Below are 26,589 nucleotides of genomic sequence, written 5' to 3'. Positions count from 1 at the left end.
ATGAATGAAGATGTGCAAAGAAATGAGAGAGATGGCGTGACATGCAGCAAAGGTCCCTGACCTGACCAGGGAGGACACAAATGCACGGTCAGCCTTCAGGCCACCAGGAGAAGTTTGCTAAAAAAGAAATGGTAACAGTTACAGTGTTGAGGTAGTTGGCTTGTGCTTCTCCGGATGTCCGCCCAGTTTTGGTCTGCAGTCGTTGCTATACCAACAAAGGTCGTCAAACAGCATCCTAATTACAGCACGACTGATTTTCAGACTGAGGCCAGCCTCATGATGGACGATGTGAACTGCTGCTGACCGGAGCTGATTCTCAGCCCCAGTCTGCACCCCCGAACTCTCTGCTAAATCTGTCGGACCACACAGGAGCCAGAGGCGGCTCACATTTGGTCATCCTGAGGTGACGCTCAGCCACGATCAGCCCGACTCAGTGCGACACCTGTACGCTGAACCCTGCACTCATACAGGTGACATGACGCTCCGTGTGCTGTGTGTGTGTATCTAAACATGTATCTGCTGCACACGCAGGCAGCATGTTTCCAGCAGCGCCGCCGCCCCGCTTACTGTAGTGACACATGTATTTTGGAACGGTGCTCAGCAGGTCACACTGTTAGCCAAGCTAGCATAAGCCAAGCTGGCAGCGTGTGTGACCTACATTCTCACATGCCGAGCGCTCTTTGAATGCGACCGCAGCAGAGAGGGAGGTGCTGTGTTGTTCGGGCAGGTCACCATGGATGGAGCGGCACGGTGACTCAGCAGGCCAGAGGTGGATATTAAGTATCTGCTGAGGGTTCGAAGCTAGGTCACCTGATTTTTCAAAGGTCGTCTAATTTTAGTTTGTATTACTTCTCTTCATTTGCAAAGCAGAAACACACTTTCCACCAATAACGCCGGGTTTTAATCGGTTTTCAGATTAATTTGTGATATAAAGTGCACAAGCTGCACTTCTAATGACACTGGCTCTATTGTTGAAATCATTTGCACTTCAGATTTATTTACTTTAAAGGTCTGTTTTTGTCAGTTGGGTAGGTAATCAGTTTTCAGTTTAGGGATCTGGATATTCTTCTTTTTGCAGAGGACAAATGTCATTTCAAAATTTGTGAAAACAAAATCCATCTTAGTTGGAGTTTCTCAGGTTATTATGAGTAATTCGTGGACTATGATAATTTATCCATGATCATAAAAATTATTAACAAAAAGTGCATAGAGGTCATTGAACCCAACACCTCGGGAGTTTGTCCGCTCAGCCCGTCTCTCTCTCTCTGTTTATCATGATGCTGCTGTCACACACACAGTGACAGGAATGATCATTTTACTGGTTATTGACAAGTTTATCGAGTCGAAACATTCGGTGTCGGTGTGAGCAGCACCGGAAAACAAACACGTGAGCCTCCTGCAGCTCTGCCCGAGTGGAGCTCCGTCCTGCAGCATAGAGCAGCTGAATTTAAACGTCTTCCAGAGTCAGGACGCATATCTTTCAGTCACACAATGAAATTTAAATAAGTTTGGACATTGGACACAGATTATTGTATTGTGTAACCATCAGAGGTTTTTAACTTTACAAACTGTAGAGTGTCACAACTGCTGACACACTGTTTGTCTCCCCTGACGCTAAAATTGTCGGAGGTCAGTTGCAGGCGCACGGTGTCTCTCCACCGCTTCATCCAACCCCGGGACAGCCCGAGTGTCCATGATCCTCTGACTGCCAGCAAAGATCATAAACTTCAAACCTAAAGGCACTGCTGATATTTTTGCACAGTGTTTTCCTGCTGGAGTCCGTCTGTCTGTGTGTCTGTCTGTCTGTCTGTGTGGTTTTAAACATCTTAATTTAGTTCAGTAATATCAGTCAGTTATAAGTGTTGTTATGGAGACAGCTGATCCCTGACCGTCATGTTCTCCGTGTTTTTACACACAAACCTGGAACTGATCGCACATGAAGCTGACTCATGTTTAAAACTGGAAGCGTGACGTCGTCACTTCTGCTTTTATTCCTCTCTGTCTCACTCGGAGGACGTTTTTATTTCTTTACAGGTTTTCATATATAAATACTGTAATACAAACTGACTTTTATATGTGTTTGGTCACTCAAGATTTCACTTAGTATTTTCCATTTTTCGGTATGTTTGTACGTCTTTGTTTGTGCGACTTCAGGACATCTGTGAGGACATCTCGGACCATGTGGAGCAGATTCATGCCCTGCTGGAGACAGAGTTCTCCCTGAAACTTCTGTCCTACTCCGTCAACATCATCGTTGACATCAGGTGAGTCCTCACAACATTTGAATGGTGTTTATTCTGCTTTTTTCCCTGTGAAATTGTTGTTGTTGTTGCAATTGTTACTGTAGAAAATGCTCAAAACAAACTAATATTTTTTTTTATCTTTATTGTTTTGTTTATTAATGAAACAGTCACCTAATAACTTCTCCATGTTATCAGCACTTCATGAGAAAGAGAAATTAGAATTTTCTAAAAGCCATGAACTGTACAATTAAATAATTTCCAGAGCTTTTACTGCACCTCTAAAGCACTTTATTGCACCAATAAGGAAAGGAATAGGACTGTTTGTGCATGCCAATGAAGATTTTAATAAGTGCGCTCACTTATTAGGTGGAAACAAATAATATTCTTTCTGCTATCGGAAAAAGTGATGGCATATGCAATGAATACATAAACCAACAAATGATAAAGTAAAACTTTGAGATCCATAGAACTGCACAGTTTCACATGAGGGATGTTTGATACCAAACTAATGAATGAATATTAGTGAGCATGTTGTGAAGCTGGTGGTGCTGTGTGTGCTGTGTTCAGGACGGTGCAGCTGCTGTGGCACCAGCTGAGAGTCTCAGTTCTGGTCCTGAAGGAGCGTCTGCTGCAGGGCCTGCAGGACTCCAACGGGAACTACACGCGTCAGACCGACATCCTGCAGGCCTTCAGCCAGGACCAGCACCAGGTAACAACACCAACGTCTGCTGTTCACATCCAGCAAGCCACCATTTGTTTCTAAGAGTGAGACAGTCGCCATGAACTCTTTAACACCACCAAAATATTCTGTCCTGAGTTTTTATCATCAGAGGAAACGATAGTTTATTTTTTTCCTTCATTTTCTGTTTTGGTGGTGTAGTTGCTGTTGGAAATATGAACATGTAGATGGCTTTTAGCCTCAAGGAGGCTTATTACTGTCACCTGTATGTCCGTGCTGGACTGCAGTGAAGTTATTCGTAGTTTTCAGTCACATGACTGGCACGGAGCTCTGGAGAGCAAAACGGCATTTTAAGACGACAGCCAACAGTAGAAACTCCATCAAACTGCAGCACAAACCATCAAATTACCTTTTTATTTTCATAAAAATATGTGTGTTAGAGTTTTGAGTTTTGAAGCATTTTTTAAGATGTTGAAAATCGAAGATAACTTTTTGTCATAAATTGTTTTTTAACCCTCTGGAGACTGAGGGGGTCTCAGGGTACTAAAGTAAAATTTTAACACAGTCACATGACTTTTTGTATTCAGAACAAGTTCAGCTACAATAATTTCCATGAAGTATGTATTTCATGATTGTATTTTACTCCCAAAAGTAGTTTAAAAAAAAAACATTGAAGTACTGTTTTATTTTGACTCGAACCTTCAGCCGTCAGTTAAAAACGCGATTAAACTTCTCTCCAGACTCGCCTGGACGCTCTGACCGAGGTGGACGACTGCGGTCAGCTGACAATTCGCTGCAGCCAGGACTACTTCTCTTTGGACTGCGGCATCACCGCCTTCGAGTTGAGCGATTACAGCCCCAGTGACGAGCCCGAGGCCCGGGAAACTGAGCCAGACTGTGAGGACTCCCCTCAGGACGTAGATCAAGCCCAAGACCCAAATCCAGAACCGCTGTCAGAGGACAGTGAAGGACCTCGCCTCTCGAACCAGGAACTCCATAACAGTTTACCTGAACTCACCACGCCCGCTGACTCAACGAACCAAAACCATCCTCCGTCAGTTTTACCCAAAATCCCCAACCACAGTGAAAGTGTGAAGCGCCCCCTGCAGGGCGTGAGCCACAGCACCGAAGTGTCGCCCACACAGCCGTCTCTTCCCAAGAGAGCTGCTCTGTTCTCAGAGGGAGGAACCAGAGAGGAGGACCGGAGGGGAGGATCGGGGAAGGTCAGCCCGCTCTCTGGGCTCCAGTTCCAGGCCGAGCTGAGTCGGAGCACTCCGTCTCTCATGGATCCTCCAGACCGTTCCAAGTTCTGGTTGGAGCTGGACTCGGTTTATCCAGAAAATGTTTCACAGTCCTACGAGAGTCTGCAGGTTCGTTTTCTGAACTTTATTTCAAAGATATCCAAAACTGGGTGAAAAAGCAAGCAGCAACAGAGACAAATGTCTTTTTTACCTACTTTGAAACCCCCGATATTTTGATTATATTTCTATAGATGACATTATAATGTTTGGGCTGTAATAGAATCACCAGTGCCATGAACTTAGTGTCCACTGCAACTTGCATTTTAACCTGGATTCTCTTTAAACAGAACACAAAGGTTTGTTCAGACATCAAGAACCAAGAAAAGTCATGAATTGTGCAAAAAGAAACTCCCAGGCGTGGAAAAGTTTTAAAACTAAACATTCCCTGAAGGTTTTGGAAAAGTCATGGAATTTCGTTTCATAAACTTGAATAATAACATATGATGTGTTCAAGAACCATAGAATTATGATTTTAAAAAAAAAACTAATTATAACCTGATTGCAAAGCATGTTTAAAAAAAGATGAAAGAAAAAAAACGTGCCTTTAAAAAAAATGCCAAAAATTAATAGAGACTAAACTGCTTTAATTTTATCTTTTAAAATCAACAAAAATCTCTAAAGGACAAAAAAGTGCCACTTTTTTTTCATTTGAAATCAGCAAGGCTCAAACAGTTTTCTTTAAAAAATCTGCAGTAAAATAAATACAAAATAAAATTAAAGTTGTATTCCCCCTTGGAAATTTGCCTCAGAGTCGTGGAAATTCATTGGTTAAATGTGTCTGAACCCTGTAAACAGATAATGAACGGACGCAACCTCCAGAGAAACCACGTGAGCTCCAGACAGGGAGGACGCTCTCAGAGGAGCGCCCAGAGACCGCTGACCGACTCGAGGAGCTCATCAGGGGCCAGACTGACCGCCAACGCCCCCCTGCCTCTCCAGGACCCGGCGTCTCAGGATGAAATATCAAAACAAATGGAGAGGACGCAGAAGGAGACAAATGCACACAGTGAGGGGGACTCTGACTCCTCATTGCCCTCCCCCATGAGGGAGCAGTTCCTCTCCTCTGACCTGGAGGCATCCGGAGAGGAGTCAGACCCCCGGCCGCGTCCCGGCAAGGCGGCGGTGTGGATCATAAAGCGCCAAGGGCAGAAGGTGAGAGATTATTCGTTTTGTCGAGTTGGAAAGTTTGAGAGTCGAGTTTGTGTTAAAAGTGTAGTTTCGTGTGAATTCATGTGAGATAGATACAGGAAGTAGATTGACAGTGACACACAAGCTCATTCTGAATTCAGACAGTGGAAATATTTCACAAACTGAGTCTGCATCACAATCTGCAAGTGACCACATCAGGGGCCTCATTTATGAAAGCATGCGCTGGATCCATTACAAATGTTTCCAAGCGCACTGAAGACAAAATGGTCAGTGAAAAAAGAAAATCTGATTTTCAAACTGCACACAGGACTTCTCGCAAACTTCCCTTTATAAATCACAATCCATGAGCCTCATATTCAGCTAAAAACACACAATTATCCATCAGACAAATCACTTCTGATTACTGACACACATATTCCTGCGGAGGAAAGAAGCAGCCTAACTAACAAAAGAAAGCTGAGGGCTGCAGCAGCTGTTCATGCAGACGATTCAACAAACAAATCCCCAAAATAAACAACAGTCAGGTCACCACGAGGAAATTGGCATCATATTTCTGCAAACCACAAATACGTTACATTTGTACCCTCCGTACGAAGCCTATCAGCGTTTTTAAAGTGATGTAGTAAATGAGCTGACTTTGGCGTTTGGAGGTGGATGGTGGGACACCTGCGAGTCATCGCTGTGTTTCCAGCAGATTCTTAGTCTCCAAACGTGGGTGTTTTTTAGTGACCTGTTGCTTATTCTTGTTTAGTATTTAGCCATATTAAGTTTGAATCAGATGATTCAGTATGAATGTTTCTTGTCCCCATCTGTCCTCCGGCAGGTGGCCCAGGTTACATCGAGAGCCAGCCCAGACAGGGAGCACTGGTACGGGTCAGAGGAGTTCCTGGCCCTCCCCGCTCAGCTACGAAAGACAGAGATGCTCGCTATGAAGCTGGAGAGTCTGGCTCAGTCCCTCCCGCAGGTTAGTCGACACTTAACATTAACTTCCTGAATCTGGTCATAAAGTTAATGCACATAAATATAATGATAAAGACAGACCGCTGATGTTTCCTTAAAACTTTGTCCTGCAGAGGCCGGACTCTTCCCAGGACGCTCTGCAGGACGTGGATGACTGGGATTTGACAGAGCTCAACCCAGACTGGGACGTAGGGGAGAGCGGGGACAACATGAGCAGCGTAGGGGAGAGCGGGGACGACATGCCCGCTCTTCTGCCACCTCTGGTACGTCACAACATGTTCACAATATATTGTGATTTATTTGCACACAATTAAAAACTGCATAAAATCCAGATGAATTTAAAAAAAAGTGTCAGGAGAGGTCAAGAAGCCAAAGGCTGATACAAACAGACCCCCCCTTAACAACAAAACAACGAACAAAAACAAAGAAAAAACAAACAGAAACCCCTAAATGAACATTTTACAGAAAAAAACAACAAAACATAAATGACTACAAAGAGCAGAAAAACGAACCAGTCAGTAAACGTTAATCCAATAAAAACAAGAACTACATAGTACACAATACAAAGCGTAAAGGAAAAATGAAATATGTATATATACTCACATCCAGAAATAATTAAAGGTCATGAATAAATGTAATTATAATTTCATTTTAATGAGGTCTTGATAACGTGTACTTTATAGTTCAAAACCTGTACTGCAGTATCTGAGAGAATACCGTTTTATTTTGTAACCTGGAAGGTGAAACTGATCGACCTGTGCAGTGATATATGAATGAATCTGTGAATTAAATATGAAGAAACTGCGAAATGACGATGGTATAGAGTAGGGTAAAAAAACATATTTATATATAATATAAGTATTATATATGATATATGATGATAAATATTCTCATGACGTTCACTCGCCTCCTCAGCTTCCTTACAGAAGAAACCTGGTCAGCCGCTTTAGCTCCACCTCCTCCAGCGATATCGCTCCCTCATTGGACGAAAGCATCGAGTCCGGTCCGTTAAGCGACCTGCAGTCTGAGGAGGACGAGGGACGGAGGTCCGCGGACCGCCGCCTGCAGCTGAGAGCGTCCCCGGTGGACATGCGTGGAGGTGCGTCCATGATTCACCAGCTGCTGGAGGACATCCAGAGTCAGGACAAAGACCCCGCCATCTGGAAGAAGATAGAGGTATGGACAGTCGTCCCGTCTGTCTGTCTCTGTCCTCGCTTTCAATTGTCTGTCAATGTTTTTGGTGTGTTTCCTTTTTAGAGAAACTTGTTTGTTTTTCCTGAAGATGAATTTTGTTTCATAAAACTTTAATAATTTGTTCTGACACGAGTGGAGGAAAACTTTCACTCTCACTATGACTAACAACAAGCCCTCTTAACTAAGCGACAAACCATGATGCTCACAACCACTTTCCTAGACCCGAAATGATCAGTATGACTTTTCTGAATTGCCATCAGGTTCAGTCAACTTTTGGCACAAAATATAGTGAGTGTTACACCTTGATTTCACCGGCAGCGTCTGTTTACTCCGTCTTCCACACAGCTCTATATTCCTCTGGGAGCGTCTTTGAGTGTTTCAGAAGCTGATACTGTAGACCTGCTGAGACTGGGCTTATTTCGTCATTTTCTCTCGATTTTATTTTATTTCCTTGATTATTGTGAATCTTCCCTGACCGAATAGGCTTCATATATATATTAATGCTTTCCTTTCTGTAAGTTTAAATTCTGTTTATTGATGTTTTTACCCACTTTGTTGTGCTGCAGCCTTACAGTCCGTCCTACAGTCCAGCCAGTGCCAAGTAGATTTAAGAATATTGACCATGTTCTGTGGCCAGTAATATATAAAAACTGTGATCGACGTCGGAGGCTGTGACGTGGCCGTGACGTGGCCGTGACGTGGCCGTGACGTGGCCGTGACGTGGCCGTGACATGGCCGTGACATGGCCGTGACATGGCCGTGACGGACCCGGTGGAATTTAGTGTTAGTTGTCAAAACTGCTCGTAAGTTCAGTACTTGAACTGTACTTTAAATGTACTTTGTTACATTCGAGTACTGCAGTATCCTGTGTCAAAGTCGCACACTTTGTACGCTCCGACTTCTTCCCACAGAGTTTTTTCTGTCACGCTTCTTTGACTGCAGACGACCTCCGACACGTCTGTCAGAAGGTGGATTTGTTAATTTAAAACCTCCGCAGCTGAACACCTGCTTCCTGTGTTTTAGCAGTTTTGGCTGCACTAGCGAGTCTCTGCAGCAGAACTGAAAGACAAATCCCTGCACTTTTATTCTGACAAAGGACGACAAGTGGAACCCAAACCGCCACAACAGCGGCGCCTCTCTGCCTTCGCTGCAGCCGCCTTGATGGATTGGAGGGCTGGTATCGGATCGTCCCGTGGCCCCGTTAATTCATCACCTCCCCTCTAAAGGTCACGTTTGATTGGCAGGCGGATTATTGATGAGGCTGCCCGGTGAACTAATCAGTCATATCTGTCATATTGAATATGGCGAAATGTCAATAGCTCTGGGGATTCGTTCTCCTTGTGGCTGCTCGTTTAATTAGCGCTATAAAGAAGCTCTGCCGCCTCCTCTAATTTTTTTTATTGTTTTATTTTATTCAGGTTTATTTCACTCTCTCTCTCCTCTATTGCCTTAATGTCCTAATTCTGAATATTCTTTACTTCCACGGCAACATTTTACGTCCCGCTGTCCCCTCGGGGATCAATGAAGTCCAACATGTCTCATCTGGTGTTGGCGGGTCAGACAGAATCACGCCGCTCTAATAAGATTATCAGTGAGGACGGCGAGAACACGCCTGTGAATCTGTGAGGGGACGTCCTTACGATCAGTGACCCAGAGGGTCGTCGGTTTGATCCCCTCATCAAATACTGCGTCCTCCATGTTCCCGAATTCACATCAGATTCATAATTAATGATGATTTGACTGATGAAATGTCAAAGCTGTCCCGGCTCTTTCTCTCTCTCTCTGCTTTCGTGTTCGTGTGGAAATATTTTGATGTCTTTTTTTTAAACGGATGCACAAACAGAAGTCCATGTAATGTCAGCTAACTTAATCATATTCTTTATGTCTGTTCAAACTACTTATCAGAGTCACGTCATGAGGATATTTAAGATACTTTCTCACCCCTGGGATATTTTTTATGGTTCCACCTTTCCAATAAGTAAGAGATAAAACATTTTAGGTCTCTTTATGTATGATAATAAAGAGTGAATCCATTATTTATTAAAATATCAAAGCACCTTGTCGTGACACCCGCCAACCAATCAGAAACAAGGATTCCTGTGGCTTTGGCATAAATAGATACTGATCCCTTACATGGGGCATTGTATTAGTTTATTTAGAGCTTCTTTCTTGCTTTTACAAATTTAATGGTAAAACAAAATTACTTTAGAATAGAATAGCTTTGTCATTGAACATAACTGTACAACAAAATTTGTTGTGTGGTACCTAAAACGATCAACATGCACACTTAAACACACGTTCACACTGATAAATAATTAGAAAAAAATGGAAATGCGTAAGGTTTTAGCTGTAACTTAAATTCTAAAGTTTTGATCACTCTGGAGTAATGACACCATCAGTGTTTAACCGTCGCTCTCACTCTGCCACCAAAGTACGATCTCCAAACACAATGAAAGCTGGATTTATGGCAAAAAAAAAGTGCATCAAACATTGCGCAACCAAAACAGGAAGACGACAGCACTTCAATTTTCCCAGTTGGCTACCAACATTATTTTCTAGTGACTGAGTTGCATTTTTGGTATGTTTTGGATCTCCGCTAGAATTAGAAATAAATTACTGTGTTTAATGATGAGCCAGTGGGAAGAGCTGACATGTTAACACAAATCTAGATAATATTACGGTTATTTCATCTCGTTACACTCAGATTTAAGATAATTTTTTTAAAAGCTGCTGAATTATGCGGACATTTGCAAAGCATCCTAACCCTCCATCTCACTGTTTAATTCATTACAAACTTACATTTAATTAATTTTCCCCCTTTTCTCTGTTTTTATTAACTCTCTTCCTCTCATTTTTAGAACTAATTATTATTTATTTAAAAGTTTAGAGATGAAGCACACTTATTCCCATTTTCTTTGTTTCGGAGTGATTTAAAAAAAAATCTTCATATATTTCAGCAAAATCTGCACATGTACAAGAGATATTTGGACTTAAAATGATGCAAATGAATGTAATACATCAAAATAAAATGAGTCACTTATTTTTAATAGTCTTTTTTTCCTTATCTGTAAAATCAGACGTCTGCGAGAGGCTTCAGCAGCCGAGACAGCTCTGGGTACCGACTACAAGCTGGAGAATTGGTTTCTCTCGTAAACGCAGCTTCTCTGATTAGTCGGATGCTGGTAGAAATATTGCACTTGCCTTCGTGGCGTGCCCCGAACGTCTCTGACACAATAAGTATCTATAATCCCCGGCACGTTCAGGGCCCCGCGCAGCTTCCCCTGAATCATTCAGACCCCCTCTGGCGCTCAGTGTTTCAGCTCTGTCCTCACGTGAGCTCCAGCACAATGCCATAAATGTAAAGTACTGAGTTTTGGAGGTAATCTATATGAATGAATGCAGATTCCAGAAACGGAGCATCTGAGCTGCCAACACTCTTTAATTGCTATCGCGTAAAATATTTATTCCCAAAGGATTACAGAAATAAACCCATTCCAAAAAACCTCCCCAAATCCTGAATTATAAAACAAAACCTACCATGAATTATGCTCTGCTGGCTCACACATGACACCCCGTGTTAATACACACACATACACACACACATGCACACACACTCCTCGTTCCTCTCTGCTCCTGGGTAATTAGCTGATTAGCTGCTTAATTAGCAGCATGTAATCATGGCGATGGATGAGCTGCCTAATTGAGGAAGTGAAGAGAGGAGAAGAAGAGTCTCAGTGTGGAGGATGACATTCTGCCTCTCTGCAGAGAGTCTCGGCTGAATACAACACGGCAGAATAAAACAGAACGGAAAAATCATCCGTCCAGGGAGGAGAGGCTTCGAAAGATCACCATGAATCAAATCTGTCCAGGAAACGTTGTCTCTTCGGGGAGAAAAAGACTCGTGTTTGTTGTCGGAGTCGAGTGGATTTGGTTAAAGTGGAGAAGGACAGAGTAGAATTTAATAGAGTCTCACCTGCTAGAATAAATCTGGACAGGTGCAAACATTTATTTCAGTCTCCATAACGTCCGAATGTTTCGTACTGAGAGAAAGAAGCCTGATCTGGACGGGATTTAGCTGTTATACTCAACTCTTAGTGAAGTGAAAATCTTTTTGTTTTCTTTTTTGGGTCAGTAAATCATATGTGCGGAATCTTTTGTTTTCTCAACATTGAGTTAGGTGCTTACTGCTATCAGCTGCTTTTTAAAGATTATTTTTGGGCTTTTTGCCTTTATTTCATAGGACTGTTTCAGCTTGACAGGGGGGTTGAGAGGGGATGACATGCAGCAAAGGGCAGAAGCCAGAATCGAACCCGCAGCTGCTGCAGTTATATTGGAGAGAAGGCAGAAATCTCAACAGACAATATCTGCAACACTCAGCAACTTACAACAATATGATGTAGACCGATAAACAGTGCTACAGGCAAGAGAAAAATTTGTATTTTTGAGCTGATCTGTTGCTTTAAAGAGATGTCCTGTGAATGTTTTCTTATTAACATGAAGTTTGTGATCGGGATTTAAAATCATTTTTTGAATGTATAAAGTGGTCATGATCTGTTACCGCAGCGCCCTTAAACATGATGATTTATGCTCTGTAAGCTGGAAACAAACTAACAGCTTTCCAGTTCAGATATTAATAATATTTACAAATTGCAGTAGTGCTCCATGGTGGCAAAATGTGACTAAATAGATCAAGATCAAGATCTGGAGCTCTGCAGAAGCCCTGCTCTGTGTGTGTGTCTGCGAGAGGCAGAGAGCCATGGAGAGAGAGAGAACTGAAACGCCGGAGGCTTATAACAACGTTATATAGTTTATACTCAATGTTCGTGGTATAGTCTTTCATATATTTATCACATGTTGAACAAGCCACAATACCGCGAGTGTATTCGATATATCGCCGACCCCTAAGTACAATAATTTAATGTCTAACTTACAAAACTTTCAGAGTTTAACTCACAAGTTGAATTGTGCAGACTTAACTAAACATAAGCATCAACTTTTATTTTGTAGTATTTCTTGTTTTTTTTTCCTTTCTCTTTCTCAGTTCTCCATGCAGCTTGAATATTTTATTCCATACATTTTTCTCCCCCTCTTGACCTTGACCTCCTCACCATCCCCTCACACAATCTGTGTCCACATCACGTAAATCCGCGGCTTGTTTCATAAAAGTTTATGAGACAGACGCAGGAAATATACATACGCAGAACCTGATGTTCCTAATTGAGCTGTGTGGGACGTGGCTCCTGAAGTGCACCGAAATGTCCTGAAAACACAACTGAAGAAGAAAAAAAAGCAGACAGACAGAGAAACAGTCCATCAGTTAGATAAGTGTCCTACACGTCATGTGATCACATTGTATGTGCTGTCTGGGCCGGCGTCGGCGTCCTCAGTGTGAGGTGTCTGTGTGTTTGGCGGCTCTGCGGCACGCCGGCCTATCTGCGAGCAGTGGGAGACAGACAGACAACAGACTCAGATCAACACTCGTCTGATTGGCCCGGCGGGGGGGCAGGGACGCCCACCGACAGCAGAGAGGATAGGAAAATAAGAGATGGAGGAGGAGGAGGAGGTTTTCTATAGATAAACAGGTTAAGGAGACGGTAAAGTCGACAAACGGCAAGTTGAGATGCAGAAAGTACATTTGTTTGCAGACAGTGAAGTCCCAAAAGTTTAACTCGTACCAAAAATCTGCATGGGTACATACGTCACGTTTATACTGTTCGTAGCTAATGGAAATTTAAAAACTTGAGTGTTTAAAAGCAGGGTTATAGACAGCAGATGACGATATTTTTGCACTGATAATGTTAGTAACTAATCTATAAATTGACATTTTTGAAGGAAAAACACATTGGTTGTGTGATTAGGAGTTTTTATGGAGTGTAAAGATAAAAAAAAAAATTCCCCACAGAATCCAGACTGATGAAATTTGTGTTTTCAGCACTTTAAGGTAAAGTGACTTTTGCTTTTTTATGTCAGCGATCACCGTGGCTGCAGGCGTTATGTTCTCAGATTGTCTGCCTCATTCTCATGACATTGTGATTCTCAAAAACACTTTGATGGAATTTCTTTATATTTGGCACAAACGTCCTCTTGGTCTCGTAAATGAACTGATTCGATTTTAGTGGTCAAAGGTCAAGGTCACTATCACCTTGTGTCTGTCTCATTCTTGTCACTGTCATATCTGAAAAACACCTTGACGGAATTAACTCAAATTTTGGCACAAACGTCCACTTGGAGTCACCTATGAACTTATTACAATTTGCTGGTCAAAGGTCACCGTGACCTTACAGATCATGTTTATAGTCATAACTCTACAATTATTAGGCCAATTATGACAAAATTTCGCACAAATGTCGAATAGGATGAAATAATAAATTGATGACATTTTCTATCCAAAAGGTCAAAGGTCAACTTCACTGTGACATGACAATGCTCTGCAAAAACATTTTTCCATTTTTCAACATCAGATCTCAAGAGCAGAACGGGAGACATTTGATCAGATACTGAACTGGTGACACTGATCTTGAAACTGGTGAAGATGTGTGTGAAGCGTCCATGCTGTAGACCTTGTAGCTTCATTCACTGTAATTCTAGTCAGAAACAACATTTCTAACTCTGGCACAATGTAGTTATATCAGCTGTAGTTAGATATTTTTGTGTTCTCATTTATTCATCTTTGCAGTTTTTTTTTTTCTTTTTAAGCAAGCATCTCCAACTTGCAGAACCACGCACTGTTCTTGCTGTTTCAAGAAGTCACCAGAAGTAAAAGTGAAGTAATGAATAAATAAATTAAAAATACAAATAAAAAAATAATAAGATAAATAAATAAATAATTACTCTCTAAAACAAAGCAAAGTGGCAAATAAGTTGTTAAATGCAGGATTTTGCGATGCATGTCTTGTGCAGCGACATTTATTCTGTCAGAGACGCCGTCAGTAAGACAGTGAAGAGAAACGTGCAGGCTGGCAGACAGGTCAGTGTGCTGTGTGTGTGATCAAAGTGCACAAATAAATATGTTAAACGTAAACATCGTGGGTCTTTGGAGACGACTCTGTCCCCACGGCAACAGACAGCTGGTGGTGGAGGAGTCTCACTGCGATGATCTCAGGGACGCAGTCAGATGTGACGAACGGCCTTCTCTCGCTCTTCCTCTTTCTTTCTCTCCATCTCTCCGTCCTTTCTGCCTACTGTAGATTTTCAGTGGCAACAAGTTTAAGTTTCAAGATAATTATTTAATTTTATTATGATCCCCCGTAGCGAGCGCCCTGACGTCGACTGGTCTCACAGGGCTCGGATAATAAATAAATAAAAACCAGGAATAAAAAGAAAATGAAAGCAGAAAATATTAATGTGGCTCTAGGAAGCTGCAGTTCTGTCTCTGCTGCACAGGTTTCATGTTTTTATTAAAAATAATTTTAATGAATTTTTAATCAAACTTTGCTACCCCCCGAGTTGCTTGGTTTCGGCCCAGCAGTGCACAGCGTTTGGTGTGACTACGTGGACGTGTCACACCAATAACTTTACCTGCTGTGGAAATTAGCTGCCTCACCTCAATCCTCTGTTTGTGCAACTCCGCTGAAAAAAAATTATAATTTCATAATTTTACCTCCACCAGGTGCCTCAGTCATCCAAAAACTGTTAGCATTTCCCATCAAAACCAGCTCATTCTGTTAGCCTCAAGCTATCCATTAGCTTACAGCTCACAGCTAGCATGATGAGAACAAGGTCTCTAACACCAGACCTCTTTGACTTTAAAAACCTGTATTAAGTTTTAGCGGGAAACCAAGTCGTCATCCCGGCAGACTTCAAGTTTAAATCAAGTTTAAGATTTTTGAGTCTCGTCAACAGACGTAAATTGCAATAAACAGGTTTAAAAAGATAATAAAAGCACCGTAAAAACAAAAGAAACAGACCAGCAGACTTTGAAGAAAATGTTATTAAATAGTCTCTTGTAACAGGGACCCTCCAAAAACTATTTCTTTTATTTAAGATAAAAGAAAGTTATTATAACTGTTTTCAGGTGAGGCTGTTTTTATGTGTATTGTATGAATGTTAAATAATATATCTATCTGTTAAAAGCACCAAATAAAGCACTTTCATGTAAAAAAAAATTCACCTGCTACATACAGAAACTGATGCCAAACGTGAATGACCTCATCTAGAGCCAAAACATAATGCAAAACAAAAATTATAATGCAGAAAGGCTACTGTCAGAATAATATATATGGTATTTTTGTGTTATGAATGCTGATGCATTAATGTGTTCATCACTTTAGTGATGCAGCTATAAATTGATTAGAATATTATATTAATAATCTGCATCTGCAAAGTAATTTATGCTGTCACATAAATGTAACTCAGTAAAAGAACAATATTTTCCTCCGAAATGTGGTAGAAGTATAAGTACAATTATCTCCAAACTGTACTCAAAGTACACACTTTAGTTAATGTACTTAGTTACTTTCCAGTACTGAGTATAGCCTGAACAATACTGAATACTTGGGGCTGAGTCAGATAATAATATTTGTAAAAATGTTAGCGATGTATTGGCCAATGACATTTCATGTAAACGTGTCACAAACGACCTGAGATGGATGCCTCAGATTTGCCGGCGTCTTTATCGGTGCCGTGCTGCAGGTTTTTTCACCCCCGCGATGAAATGAAGTAATGAAGTTGTAAGATTATAAAATTATGAGCCCCCGTTCTGCTCTCTCTCTCCAGCAGCACTTAAATCTTTATATCGTGTTTGTCTTGTGCTCTCGGCGCACAAGAATCCGACCTCTCTCCTGTAACATATTAATCATCGAAGGCGAACATCGTCTGTCGGGAGTTTGAGTCCGAAGCGATCAGCGTCGTCCTTCAGAAAGCCCCGTCAGCTGAACGGTAATTATCCGGCGGTGAAGAGCCGAACCACAGGAGGAAGAGATGAAGCAGATATCAGAGCGCTTATCCAGGCGGCAGAGGATCAGATCAGGCGTTTCAGCTCCCAGCAGGCCTTTCTGCCCCTCAGGAGCCTCACTGCTTTAGAGACATCAAAGCAGCCGTAAGCAGCCCCAGTGCATGCTGGTCGATATCCAAACCAATGCCGCTGTTCACGCCTACATCCTCTTCCTCCTCCTCCTCTTTGCTCTCTCCTCTCCCTAATTCACTGTTTCTCCTCTTCTCATGTCTAACCTCTCCTCTCATCTCACGTCCTCTGACTCCTCACATCTTTTCTCATTTTCTCTCAATCTCTTCTTCTCCACCGCTGCGCTTTTTTATCCTTAATGCCAGTGATACTCAACTTTCAGCCCGCGGGCCGAATCTGGCCCCCCAAACATTTTCTAATTCACAGTAATAATAAAGTGATTCCTGTTTTTGTACTTTTAGTTTACATAAGGTGTCAGAGTGCATAAAACTGCATAAAAATAGAGCTCAAAGAAAGTGCCAGTGGAGGATCCCATACACCCCGACAGAGCTCCTAGCTAAGACCCTAATGTCCTACAATCCCAGAAACGCCCCAAAATCCTAGAGGCCTTCTTAAAATCTTAGAAATGTCCTGAAGTAATAGAGACATCCTATGATACAAGAAATGTCCTAAAATCCTAGAAACGTCCTAGAATCCTTAAAATGATGTAAAAACTAAGAAATGTCCTAAAATCCCAGAAATATCCTCAAGTTCTGGAAATGTCCTAAAACCCTAGAAAAGTCCTGGAAACGTCCTAAACAATAAAAGTCCTTAAAAGTGCCTAAAATCCAAGAATCTTGTTTCTCCGCCCTGCACCGAGCAGACGCAGACGCAGACGCAGGCGGTGGCGCTGAGCTCAGGACCAGAGTCACCACTCGCCACCACAAGTACGCGAGCTCCGTGAGCAAAAGGCTGGCGTGGCTTATTAATTAATGAACAATAATCTGCCAAAAAGATGCGCAGACGACAAAAACAAACAACCAAATGACTTATTGATTTGAAGGTGAGGACTCTGTATAAGCCCTTTGGGCTTCTTTTCTCTCCTCAGTTTGTACTTTTACCGTGTAATATTTTATTTTCAACTTTGTGCAACTACAGTAAACCAAAGTAATCACACAGCAGCATCCAGTGTCCGCCGGCTGATCTCCTGCAGACGGTCAGTAGCCGAACCAAAAGAGCGGCGGCGACATCACTGGCGTCTTTCCGAAAGGAGATTTTCAGCGCGAAGCTCTGGGAGCGGCCGCACACAAAGGCGTAGTGCTCTGAAAAAAGACAGAGAGCACCGCCGCAGACAGCCAGTCCTCACAGGAAACAAGTTAAAAAAGACGCCGGCGCTGAGAAAAACAGTCCAGTTGCAAACAGGCCCGTACTGTCGTCTTTCCTTTCCTTCAGACATCTTTTCTTTTCTTCCATCCTCCTTTTCTTTCCTCTAGTCACACTTTCTTCTTTTCCTTTTCTCCAGCTTTTTCTCATCCTCCTCTTGCTTTTTCTTTCCTTTCCTTGTCTTTTTTCCTTTCTTCTAGTCCTTCTTTCCTTAATATCCTCCTCCTCTCATGTCATTTATCTCTCCTCTTTTTGTCTTCCCTTTACTTCTTTTCATTTCCTCCAGTCATCTTTCCTTTCCTTTGGTCTCATCTCCTCTCTTCCTTCTTGCCTATGATTCCTTCACTTCTCCACCACTTGTCCTCTTCCTCCTTCACTCCCCCTCTTTTCCTCCTCTTCCTCTCATCTCATCAATACTTTTGATTTCCATCTCTCCTCCATAACGAGCGGCGGAGAGATGGACGGAATCATATTGATGTTTTTTTTTCTTCATTTTTTTAAAGGGTCACGGTTGTAATTAACATACTGCCGCTCAATCGGTCAAGGTTTCTCACTCAAACACACGCGCACGCACACACACACACACACACACGCACACACACTGGAGCATATAAGGTGTACACAAACACACGTTTCATCATTACAGGCGAGCAGACACACCTATCCCCATATGAAGACACACACACACACGTACAGATTCGATACAGCGATTTGTCGGCGAGGTGAAAGGATGGATGCACACATGTGGCAAGTAATTTCCATCAGATTTACCTTCTTTGCCGCAGCCTCCTTCACTCCGCCATTAGTTTTCCAGATAGCTCTCAGTGAAAGATATGAAAACAACGGTGGATGTATAAAATATTAGGATTGTCCTCTTGATGATCTGCAGTCACAGTTACACTTGTTATTCAGACGAGATGTTTGAGGTCTGACTGGAAAGAATGAATTTGGGCGCTCACGTTGCTGTACGTCTTCAGTTTTATGTAAATCGTCTCTCCGTGTCTCTTTGTGCGCTCTTTGGAGCCGGATTGTATCTGGACTACATAAGCTCGAGGTTGCAGCTCCACGCTGACCTTTGTGTGGTTGTGTTTGCGGTGCTTTTCTCAGTGGAGGTGTCTCTGCCTGCAGGAATATATGAGACACGCTACATTTTATTTTAATGTAAAGCTTCATGAAACTGCTCATAGAATAGATTTAAAATAGATTTTATTTAACAACAACAAATACGCATTTCATCCGAAAAGTCTTTTAAATTAGCAGAAGATAGTTTGTCATTATGTGTTGATTTAAAGCTGCTGGTCCTTCCTGTTTTCATCAATGTTGTTATTGTTCAGAGGAAATCCAACTTCCCATGCATGAAAATAAACCAAACTTTGATGCAAACACTAACAGCCCTGATGGTGGCGCTAAAGCGACCGTCTAAATTTCAAAAGTTTAGAAATTCATTGCAAATCATTCGTACATACTACAGCTTTGCATCTTACATCAAAATGTAGGTGCAGTTTTGAAGAAACCTTTGCACATTTCACTGTGGCTCAGTCTAATACTCTCGTTTTCATCAAAACTGTAAAACAAATTAAACCTGTCTCGTCCTACATTTCTTTTTTGACATTAAACTTTACAGAGAATCTTTAAACTGTCCTACACAAAGAATGAATTTGGGCGCTCACGTTACCTAAAATTGAGCTTATAGCGCATCAGAATGTTTGACTGTAAAAGGTAAAAACATTAACCTGCAAATTCTTTCTACATAAATCTTCAAGGTTCATGAAAAAAAGACAACATTTTGCCATTATGGTAGACAAAGTGTGTAACATTTCAGAATTTTATCTCAAAAACTGAACTTTTGTCTGCATTTTGAATACTGCCCTCATGTATGTTTGCAGTCTGTGGGAAAATATCGTCTTTAAACATCAGTTTTTTACTTATAGAGCAAATCAATCTTCGTAAAAACAAACTGTCAACATCTGTGTGCTGTCTAGACGAAGTCTGCAAATTCTCATATTTTTGTTTTGATGATTGAATTATTGGCAGCAGTTTGAAATCTGCCTTTCCATGCACAGACAGCTGATATCCTGCCCCCTGCTGGTCGGCTCAGTCACAGTATGAAGCATCTCTGGTTTCTCTCTTTGCATGGAGCTCACTGGGATAGTAACTTGTCCTTGGTGTCTGAGGTTGTGAGTTCAAACCTCATGTGATGCAGAATGCTCATTTTACTGCAGTTTTTCATTGTCTTCCAATTTGTCTTCTGCTTGCTGCTAAAAATACTCGCCCCCAACCCACTGATTGCAGTCGCTATAATTTCATCTTATCTTTTACAATCAAAAAAAGTTAACTTCTGATTTTTTTTGCTCAATACATAAAATTTTCGCACTGATTTCTCCATAATTCAAAATTTTGACTTGTTTTTGGAGCTACTTCTTATTGGCATCTAGTACTTAGACTGGTGAGACATGAGACTTGACCGTCCTCCCAGTTGTTTACAGATGGGTTAACAAAGTGTGTGACTTTGACACCAGAGACTGTTGTTCATGTCTCTCTACGACCACAATCTTCCCCTAAAGTCAACCAAGTCGTTTTTCAGGCGGCTGATCAGGAAACGATCGAATAACTCATGTTTGTGACTGTGAATTTTACAGCAGGATTAATGTTTTTTATGGTTTGGACGATGCTCGTTTGTCACTGTCTATCATGACCATAAAAATATTAATCACAGCCTAAACTTCCATCAGCTGTGGATGTTTTCGGGAAAACAGATGAAGTTTGTTGTCTGTGAATGTTTTGCAGATGTGTTTACTAAAATTGAAGTCTGGGTGGTGTTATGTGTGTTTCAAAAGAACTTTAATGTTCTGGTTTTGTTGGATTTGCTGCATCGAGGCGAAGGATGAGGAATAATCTAAGAACAAGGAAAGTCAGGAATCCTCATTCTGTAAATACGGTTAATTACTGTTAAGAGATATCAATCTTCCCAAAAAATCCACCTTTCAGTAAAAGCTTTCTTATGCCCAGTTATATCTTGTAATAAGCCTAGAAACTACACTATGAGGAAAGAATCTGTGGTAAACTGCTGCTAAATGCATAATGTCTTATTTTTCCCTTTTTTGATAGTTTTTTTTTTTTTTTTTTTACCAGATTTCATCCCTGCTGTTTGTTTTATTCTATTTTATTTATTTATTTTCTTTTTGGTATATCAACTGTTTTTTTAACTCTGAAAAGGCATTCAATTTATTCATCTAAAAATAATAATAATAAATGTCCCAAATCAATCTTTCAAAAGTTTTAAAAATGCTAAGACATAGGTAGTGGGATATTATAATCATAATAAATATAATAATCATTTCTCTGCTGTTGCATCGTCAAATCTGTATAACATACTCAAAACCAGGAAAACAAGTAATATCTACTTTTTAATAAGTTGCTTCTCTCATTTACGTCATACAGATCCGGATAGAAAATGAAAGTTTTATATATTTAGCAATTTATTTTAACTTTTTAAGTAGATTGACTGACTTTTCAAATTGCTTTTTTTATGTTTCAATAAACATTTGGGTAAAATTGTCCCCAATCCTGAATTATTTATGTCAGTTTATGTATTTTTCCTTCAGTTTTGGTCATTGTTATATTGTTCTTACATTGAATTCTGATAGGTGTTAAAAACAAATTAAAAAGTCTTAAACCTGCCTTTCCCTAAGCTATAGTAAACCCAAATAAATATGTTTAAATAGCAGATTTGGTTTTGCAGGACAGTGAGACACATTGTTTGTCTCTCTAGTTTGTGTCTCAGGTAAAGACAGACACAAACTCCTGCTCACATGAAACTTCTTTAATCTTCCTCTTCTCTTTTGTTTTTCTTGAAAGAACATTTTTCTTTATCTGATCCTTTCTTCAAGTGTTACCTCCTCTGCTCGCCTCCACCTCCCTTTTAAGCATGCCAGTTTAAACTCCTCTTTCTTCCCTCCCCTTCTTCACCTCCATCTCTCCTTCACGACCGAAGCTTCAGACTCCTCCTTTAAGCCGTCTCCTCCGCTCCTCTTCAGGAGTGAAGTGGATTTAACGGCTGAAATCAATACCGGATCGGATACTTTTTCACTGCTAATCTTCTACTGATTCTTCCAGCATCGTACAGCATGAAGACGTTTTAGCTTTTATGTTGCTTTTTAACAATTAAACATGATTTAGGATTTGTCTCTTTAACCCTTTGAAACCTAAGTAAATTAGTTTGATTTATTTAAAAATAAATGTTGAAAATGCAACGAGCAACTTAAAAGACATTGCCCAAAAATGAGAAAAAAAGTATGTTACACTAAAAATTGACTAAATAAGCAGAAAATAAAGTAAAATAAAAAAAAGAAATATCCTAAAGAAGTGCTGAAATAGATAAATAATTATTTCTGCAACACATTTTTAAATATTAAAATATAATTATTAATACATGTTCTGGGCTTTTGTGGAGTATTTTCTGATGATTCCCTAATTTTTAGGTAATTTTCTTGTCACCTTTTACAAATTTCTTGTAATTTGTGGGACATTAATTGCCAAGTTGCCTTTTTTACCCGTGTCTTAGACAGAAGTGAACCCAGTCTGCTCAGGTTTCAAAGGGTTAATCCACACGAGTACCTTGCAGGTGAAGATGTTTCAGTTTTGAGTCCCTCTCTCAGCCAGTAGATGGCAGTAGCTGTCCACCCAGCAACGAGCGCTCTTCTTCTCTCCCTCCGTTGTTTTTCCTCTCTTCTTCTTCTTCTTCTCTGTCCGACCGTCTGCGTGCTCTCATGAAGGGCAGCCTGCCAGCGATGGAGACACACATGGTCATCTCTCTGGTGTCATTTGTCCATCACTTTTTTCTGTCTCTTTCTTCTTCATCTCTGCTTCACCTCTTCATCTCAGTGTCTCTTTATCTGTGTCGTCTTTGGTTTTCCTCTTATCCTCTTCATATCCACTTTTCCTCTAATTTTTCTTATTTTTCTGTCTTTTACCACCTCTTTTTTTCTCGTCTTTTCCTTTTGTTTTCATAATTTACAATTTCCTTTCAGTATTTGTCCCTTTTCAACACTTTTCCCTCCCAGTCTTTTCTTATTTTGTCTTTATTTCTCTTGTGTTTCATAATAAATTTTAGAGTCTCTTCTCTTTATATTCTGCCCTCTACTCTCTCTTTCTTTGCGTTTTCACTTTTCACCGTCTTTCCCTCTCCTCTTTTATTTCCCTGCCTCTGTCTTTCCCTCTCCTCGTCCCTCTGTATTTGTCCTAATGTGTGTTTACCTGTTACGTCCTGCGGGTCTCGTTTTTGTTCTCTCTCTGTCCTTGAATTAATTCATCTGGAATCAGCTCTAAAACACCGTCCAGCCGCTCCTCTCCTCTCCACTGTTTTATCCTCCTCTCATCCTCTCCTCCTTCCAATCTGTTGCTTTCTGTCCCTCCTCACTCGCTCTCTCTTCCTGTTGAATACCTGTTGGATTTCTGTCTCACCTTTTATGTTTTATTTTCTCACTCTTTGTGTTTTCTGTGTTGTTTTGATGTGACTCCAGCAGGCTCTGGACGGCAGTGTTTATTCATGCTGATAGTTTTATTATTATTTTAAAAATCTCTCTCTCTCTCTCTCTGTGTCCTCGTGCCTCTCTCGTCCCCAGTGTTTCGTGCAGCAGTTGGACGGGTTCATCTCGTGGTTGCAGGAGGCGCTGGACAGCACTGAAAACTGGACGCAGCCCAGGCAGGATCTGGACAGCCTGAGGGTGTACCTGGACACACACCTGGTGAGAACACACACACACTTTTGTTTTGTTTTTTTTTATATTTGTGAGGACCCTTTTTACTCACACAGTCCCCGACGCTTTTTGTAATTCTTTACCTGATTCTTACGTCAGTGTTAAAACCAAGAATCAACCCTGAAGCTGCCCACTGACCAAACACACACACACACACACACACACACACACACACACACACACACACAGTCACAAAAATAGGTATAAATATACAGGGGTGCTACAATCACATGTTTATACACACATTTCACACATTCTGTGAACACATATTTGCATACATGCATATGGATGTGTCCATGTGACACACACACACACACACACACACACACACACACACACACACACAAACACACATCGACTCTGTTGTGCAGATTTTCCTTCGGAAGCATCACTGTCAGTCAACATTGTCACTCAGCTGATCACAGATCTGTTGTTCTGATCCAAACGTGCCTCAGATTTTGAGGTTTTTTTTTTAAAATCACCATTTAATATTTGATGTCTTACAAAGAGCACAACAATGACAAACACAGCCACGGGGCAGAAACGGAGTGAAATATAAAGTATTTCAGAGATTTTTGACATCAACAAAATCAACACAGACTTTTGAAAATGTTGCATCTGGACTAAAAAAAAACAAACTGAAACTAGCCCATATATACAGGCTTTGGAAATGTAGGAAAATCTACGAGTTTGCCTTTGTGCTTTTGTTCTCTGTCTTGTATTTGCAGCCACAAATGCTGCGCAAAACACGTCAGTGATCAGTAGAAAGCTGCATGACAGCTGGTGAAAATGATACTGATGGTGGTTACTTTGTTTTTTAAACATCTATTTATTGATTTTTAAAACAGTAAAAGAATACAATTAAAAACAGCAAATGCACAAAGAAAAAACAACAGCAAAAAACAACCACAAAAAATCAAATCATACAGAAAAAGAAAAAAACAAGACAAAAAACTTTTTTACTTTTTAAATCTGTAATTTATTCTGTCTTTCTGATGCCGAGTAATTTGGAAAAATGTTGAAGAGCTGCTTGAATGGAGACGGGTGGATTTGTGGCGGCGCGTTGTTTATATCATGCAGTAAAAGGGATGAAAATGAGTGTGTCCACCTGGATGTCGTATTTCCATCACTGCCGATCGGAGCCGATTAGTACTGACTAGTACAGACTAGCGCACAGTCATTTGCTGCAGGAATGAATGCACTTAAAACGGTACTTAACCCCTTGAATCCTGGAACGTCATCACTTTTCTTGTACTGTATTCATGCGTCTTTTGAACCTTGAGTGCATAATGTGATTTCTTTCAAAAACATGAAAAAAGGCAATTAGCAACTTGGCAAGAACATAGTAGTTAGAAAATTACTTGGTAAAAAGTTGAGAAAAAATATACGATATGAACTAGATTTCTAATTAACTTAATAACATGAGAAATTTGAAATAATTTTACAGAATAAAATCCAATTTTTGAGCATTATTTTTTTTTAGGTTTTTCCGGTATTTTCCTTGTTTTTTTTACTTTCCCATTTTTATTTTGTTTTGTTGTTTGTTTGTGATTTTGGGGATAATTTTCTGTTCATTTTCTTATTATTTTTTTAACTATTTTTTTTTTTTTGCTTTTTTTGATGTTTTTAAAAATCAACATAATCTATTTAGCATGTAGTATTTTAAAATAATAACTTTTTTTGTGTTTCTTTTTCCAACTAAGAACATAGTGATATGAAAAAAACGGGCATTTAGAGGGTTAAAATTCTAAAACATGTATGAAAATTTGATATTTATGATTAGGACTGGTGTTGGCTTAAAACATAACTCAATGAAAGTGAAAATCATGTGAATGTATCATATTTTTTAAAGCTTGAGTTAGAAAAGTGCATTTTGTGTGCAGAGTGATGCGAGTGTGTGTAATATTAAAGCGAGCCCTAAGGGTTAATAATCTCAATCTGCTGAATTATGTCAAATGAATGTAATCCAGTAAAAAGTAAAGATATATAGTGGAGTTGAAGTATAACATTGAAATACTCGAGTAAGGTACAAGTACCTCAAAAGTGTACTCAAGTGCTGCACTTGAATGAATGTACTTGGTTACGTTTCACCACAGTGAAGCACCGAGGTTAACGGTGAGCTTCAGATCTAACCTGCAGGGGTCAAAGGGCAGCGCTTACTGCAGCCGCGCCGCGATGGTGTGAGAGAGAGGCATGATGGGAAAATAACAGAGCTGAGGGATGAACTCGCATTTCATCTTCGCTGCTTTTATCCTGATTCCTCTTTTTTTGTTCCAATTTGTTTTCATCTCTTTCTCTTCCTCCTTCTGTTTCGCCGTCTCCGCCGCTCTCTCTCTCTGCTGCCATTTTATGTTTGTTATTTTCTCACCATCTGCTCTCCTGTTTTTCTTTTTTCTTTTCGCCCTTTTTTCTTCTTCTTTGTCTCTTTTTTATCTCTTTGTCTTCATTTATTTATTCTGTTAAATAGAAAAAAATCAAATAACTCTCCTCGTGTTTCTCTAATTTATACACACATCCTCTAAAACACCCAGCGCCTATAGATCAGCGAGTGTGTGAACACAGACACACACACGCGCGGATGAGAGGCACTTTGGCGATTACTCACACTCTTTATGGCAAACATATGGGCTTCACACACACACATGCACGCACACACACACTCACACACACACACACACACTCACACAGAACAGGACTCATCAAAAATGCATTCAAGAGTACAAGGAAATGAGACATGAACACACACACAGACACGTATGAATGTAAAAACCAACTGATGCACATTGCTGAGTGTGTACCCCTGCACACTCTCACACACACACACACACACACACACACACACACACACACACACACACTCACTCTCTTGCACTAAGACAAACAAACAGATTGTATTTGCATAGAAGTGTGCAAATGCAAACATATATGCACAACAGTAGGCATGTGTTTTAGCTTTGCACACACACACACACACACACACACACACACACAGAGGTGCTATTTGCATACATTTGCATGTTCCTAGACAGATTTCCAAATC

General features: G+C 40.6%; 1 protein-coding gene across 2 annotated transcripts in view; it reads left to right on the top strand.

The window, feature by feature from the left end:
• The window catches only part of akap6 (A-kinase anchoring protein 6), a 213,072-nt gene that overhangs the window by 39,212 nt on the left and 147,271 nt on the right, over window positions 1-26,589 (top strand). For both annotated transcript variants that reach the window (XM_042501072.2, XM_088087262.1), the window contains exons 4-11: window positions 2,155-2,264; window positions 2,811-2,952; window positions 3,663-4,292; window positions 5,019-5,375; window positions 6,196-6,336; window positions 6,446-6,595; window positions 7,248-7,508; window positions 23,415-23,537. In XM_042501072.2, coding sequence (XP_042357006.2) covers window positions 2,155-2,264; window positions 2,811-2,952; window positions 3,663-4,292; window positions 5,019-5,375; window positions 6,196-6,336; window positions 6,446-6,595; window positions 7,248-7,508; window positions 23,415-23,537 — 1,914 coding nt within the window. The remainder of the gene's footprint in view (window positions 1-2,154; window positions 2,265-2,810; window positions 2,953-3,662; window positions 4,293-5,018; window positions 5,376-6,195; window positions 6,337-6,445; window positions 6,596-7,247; window positions 7,509-23,414; window positions 23,538-26,589) is intronic.

Source organism: Plectropomus leopardus, chromosome 14 (genome assembly GCF_026936395.1).
Source record: "Plectropomus leopardus strain MGB_pleo_1.0 chromosome 14, ASM2693639v1, whole genome shotgun sequence".
Taxonomy (NCBI): domain Eukaryota; kingdom Metazoa; phylum Chordata; class Actinopteri; order Perciformes; family Serranidae; genus Plectropomus; species Plectropomus leopardus.
This window is presented reverse-complemented; position numbering and strand designations above follow the sequence as displayed.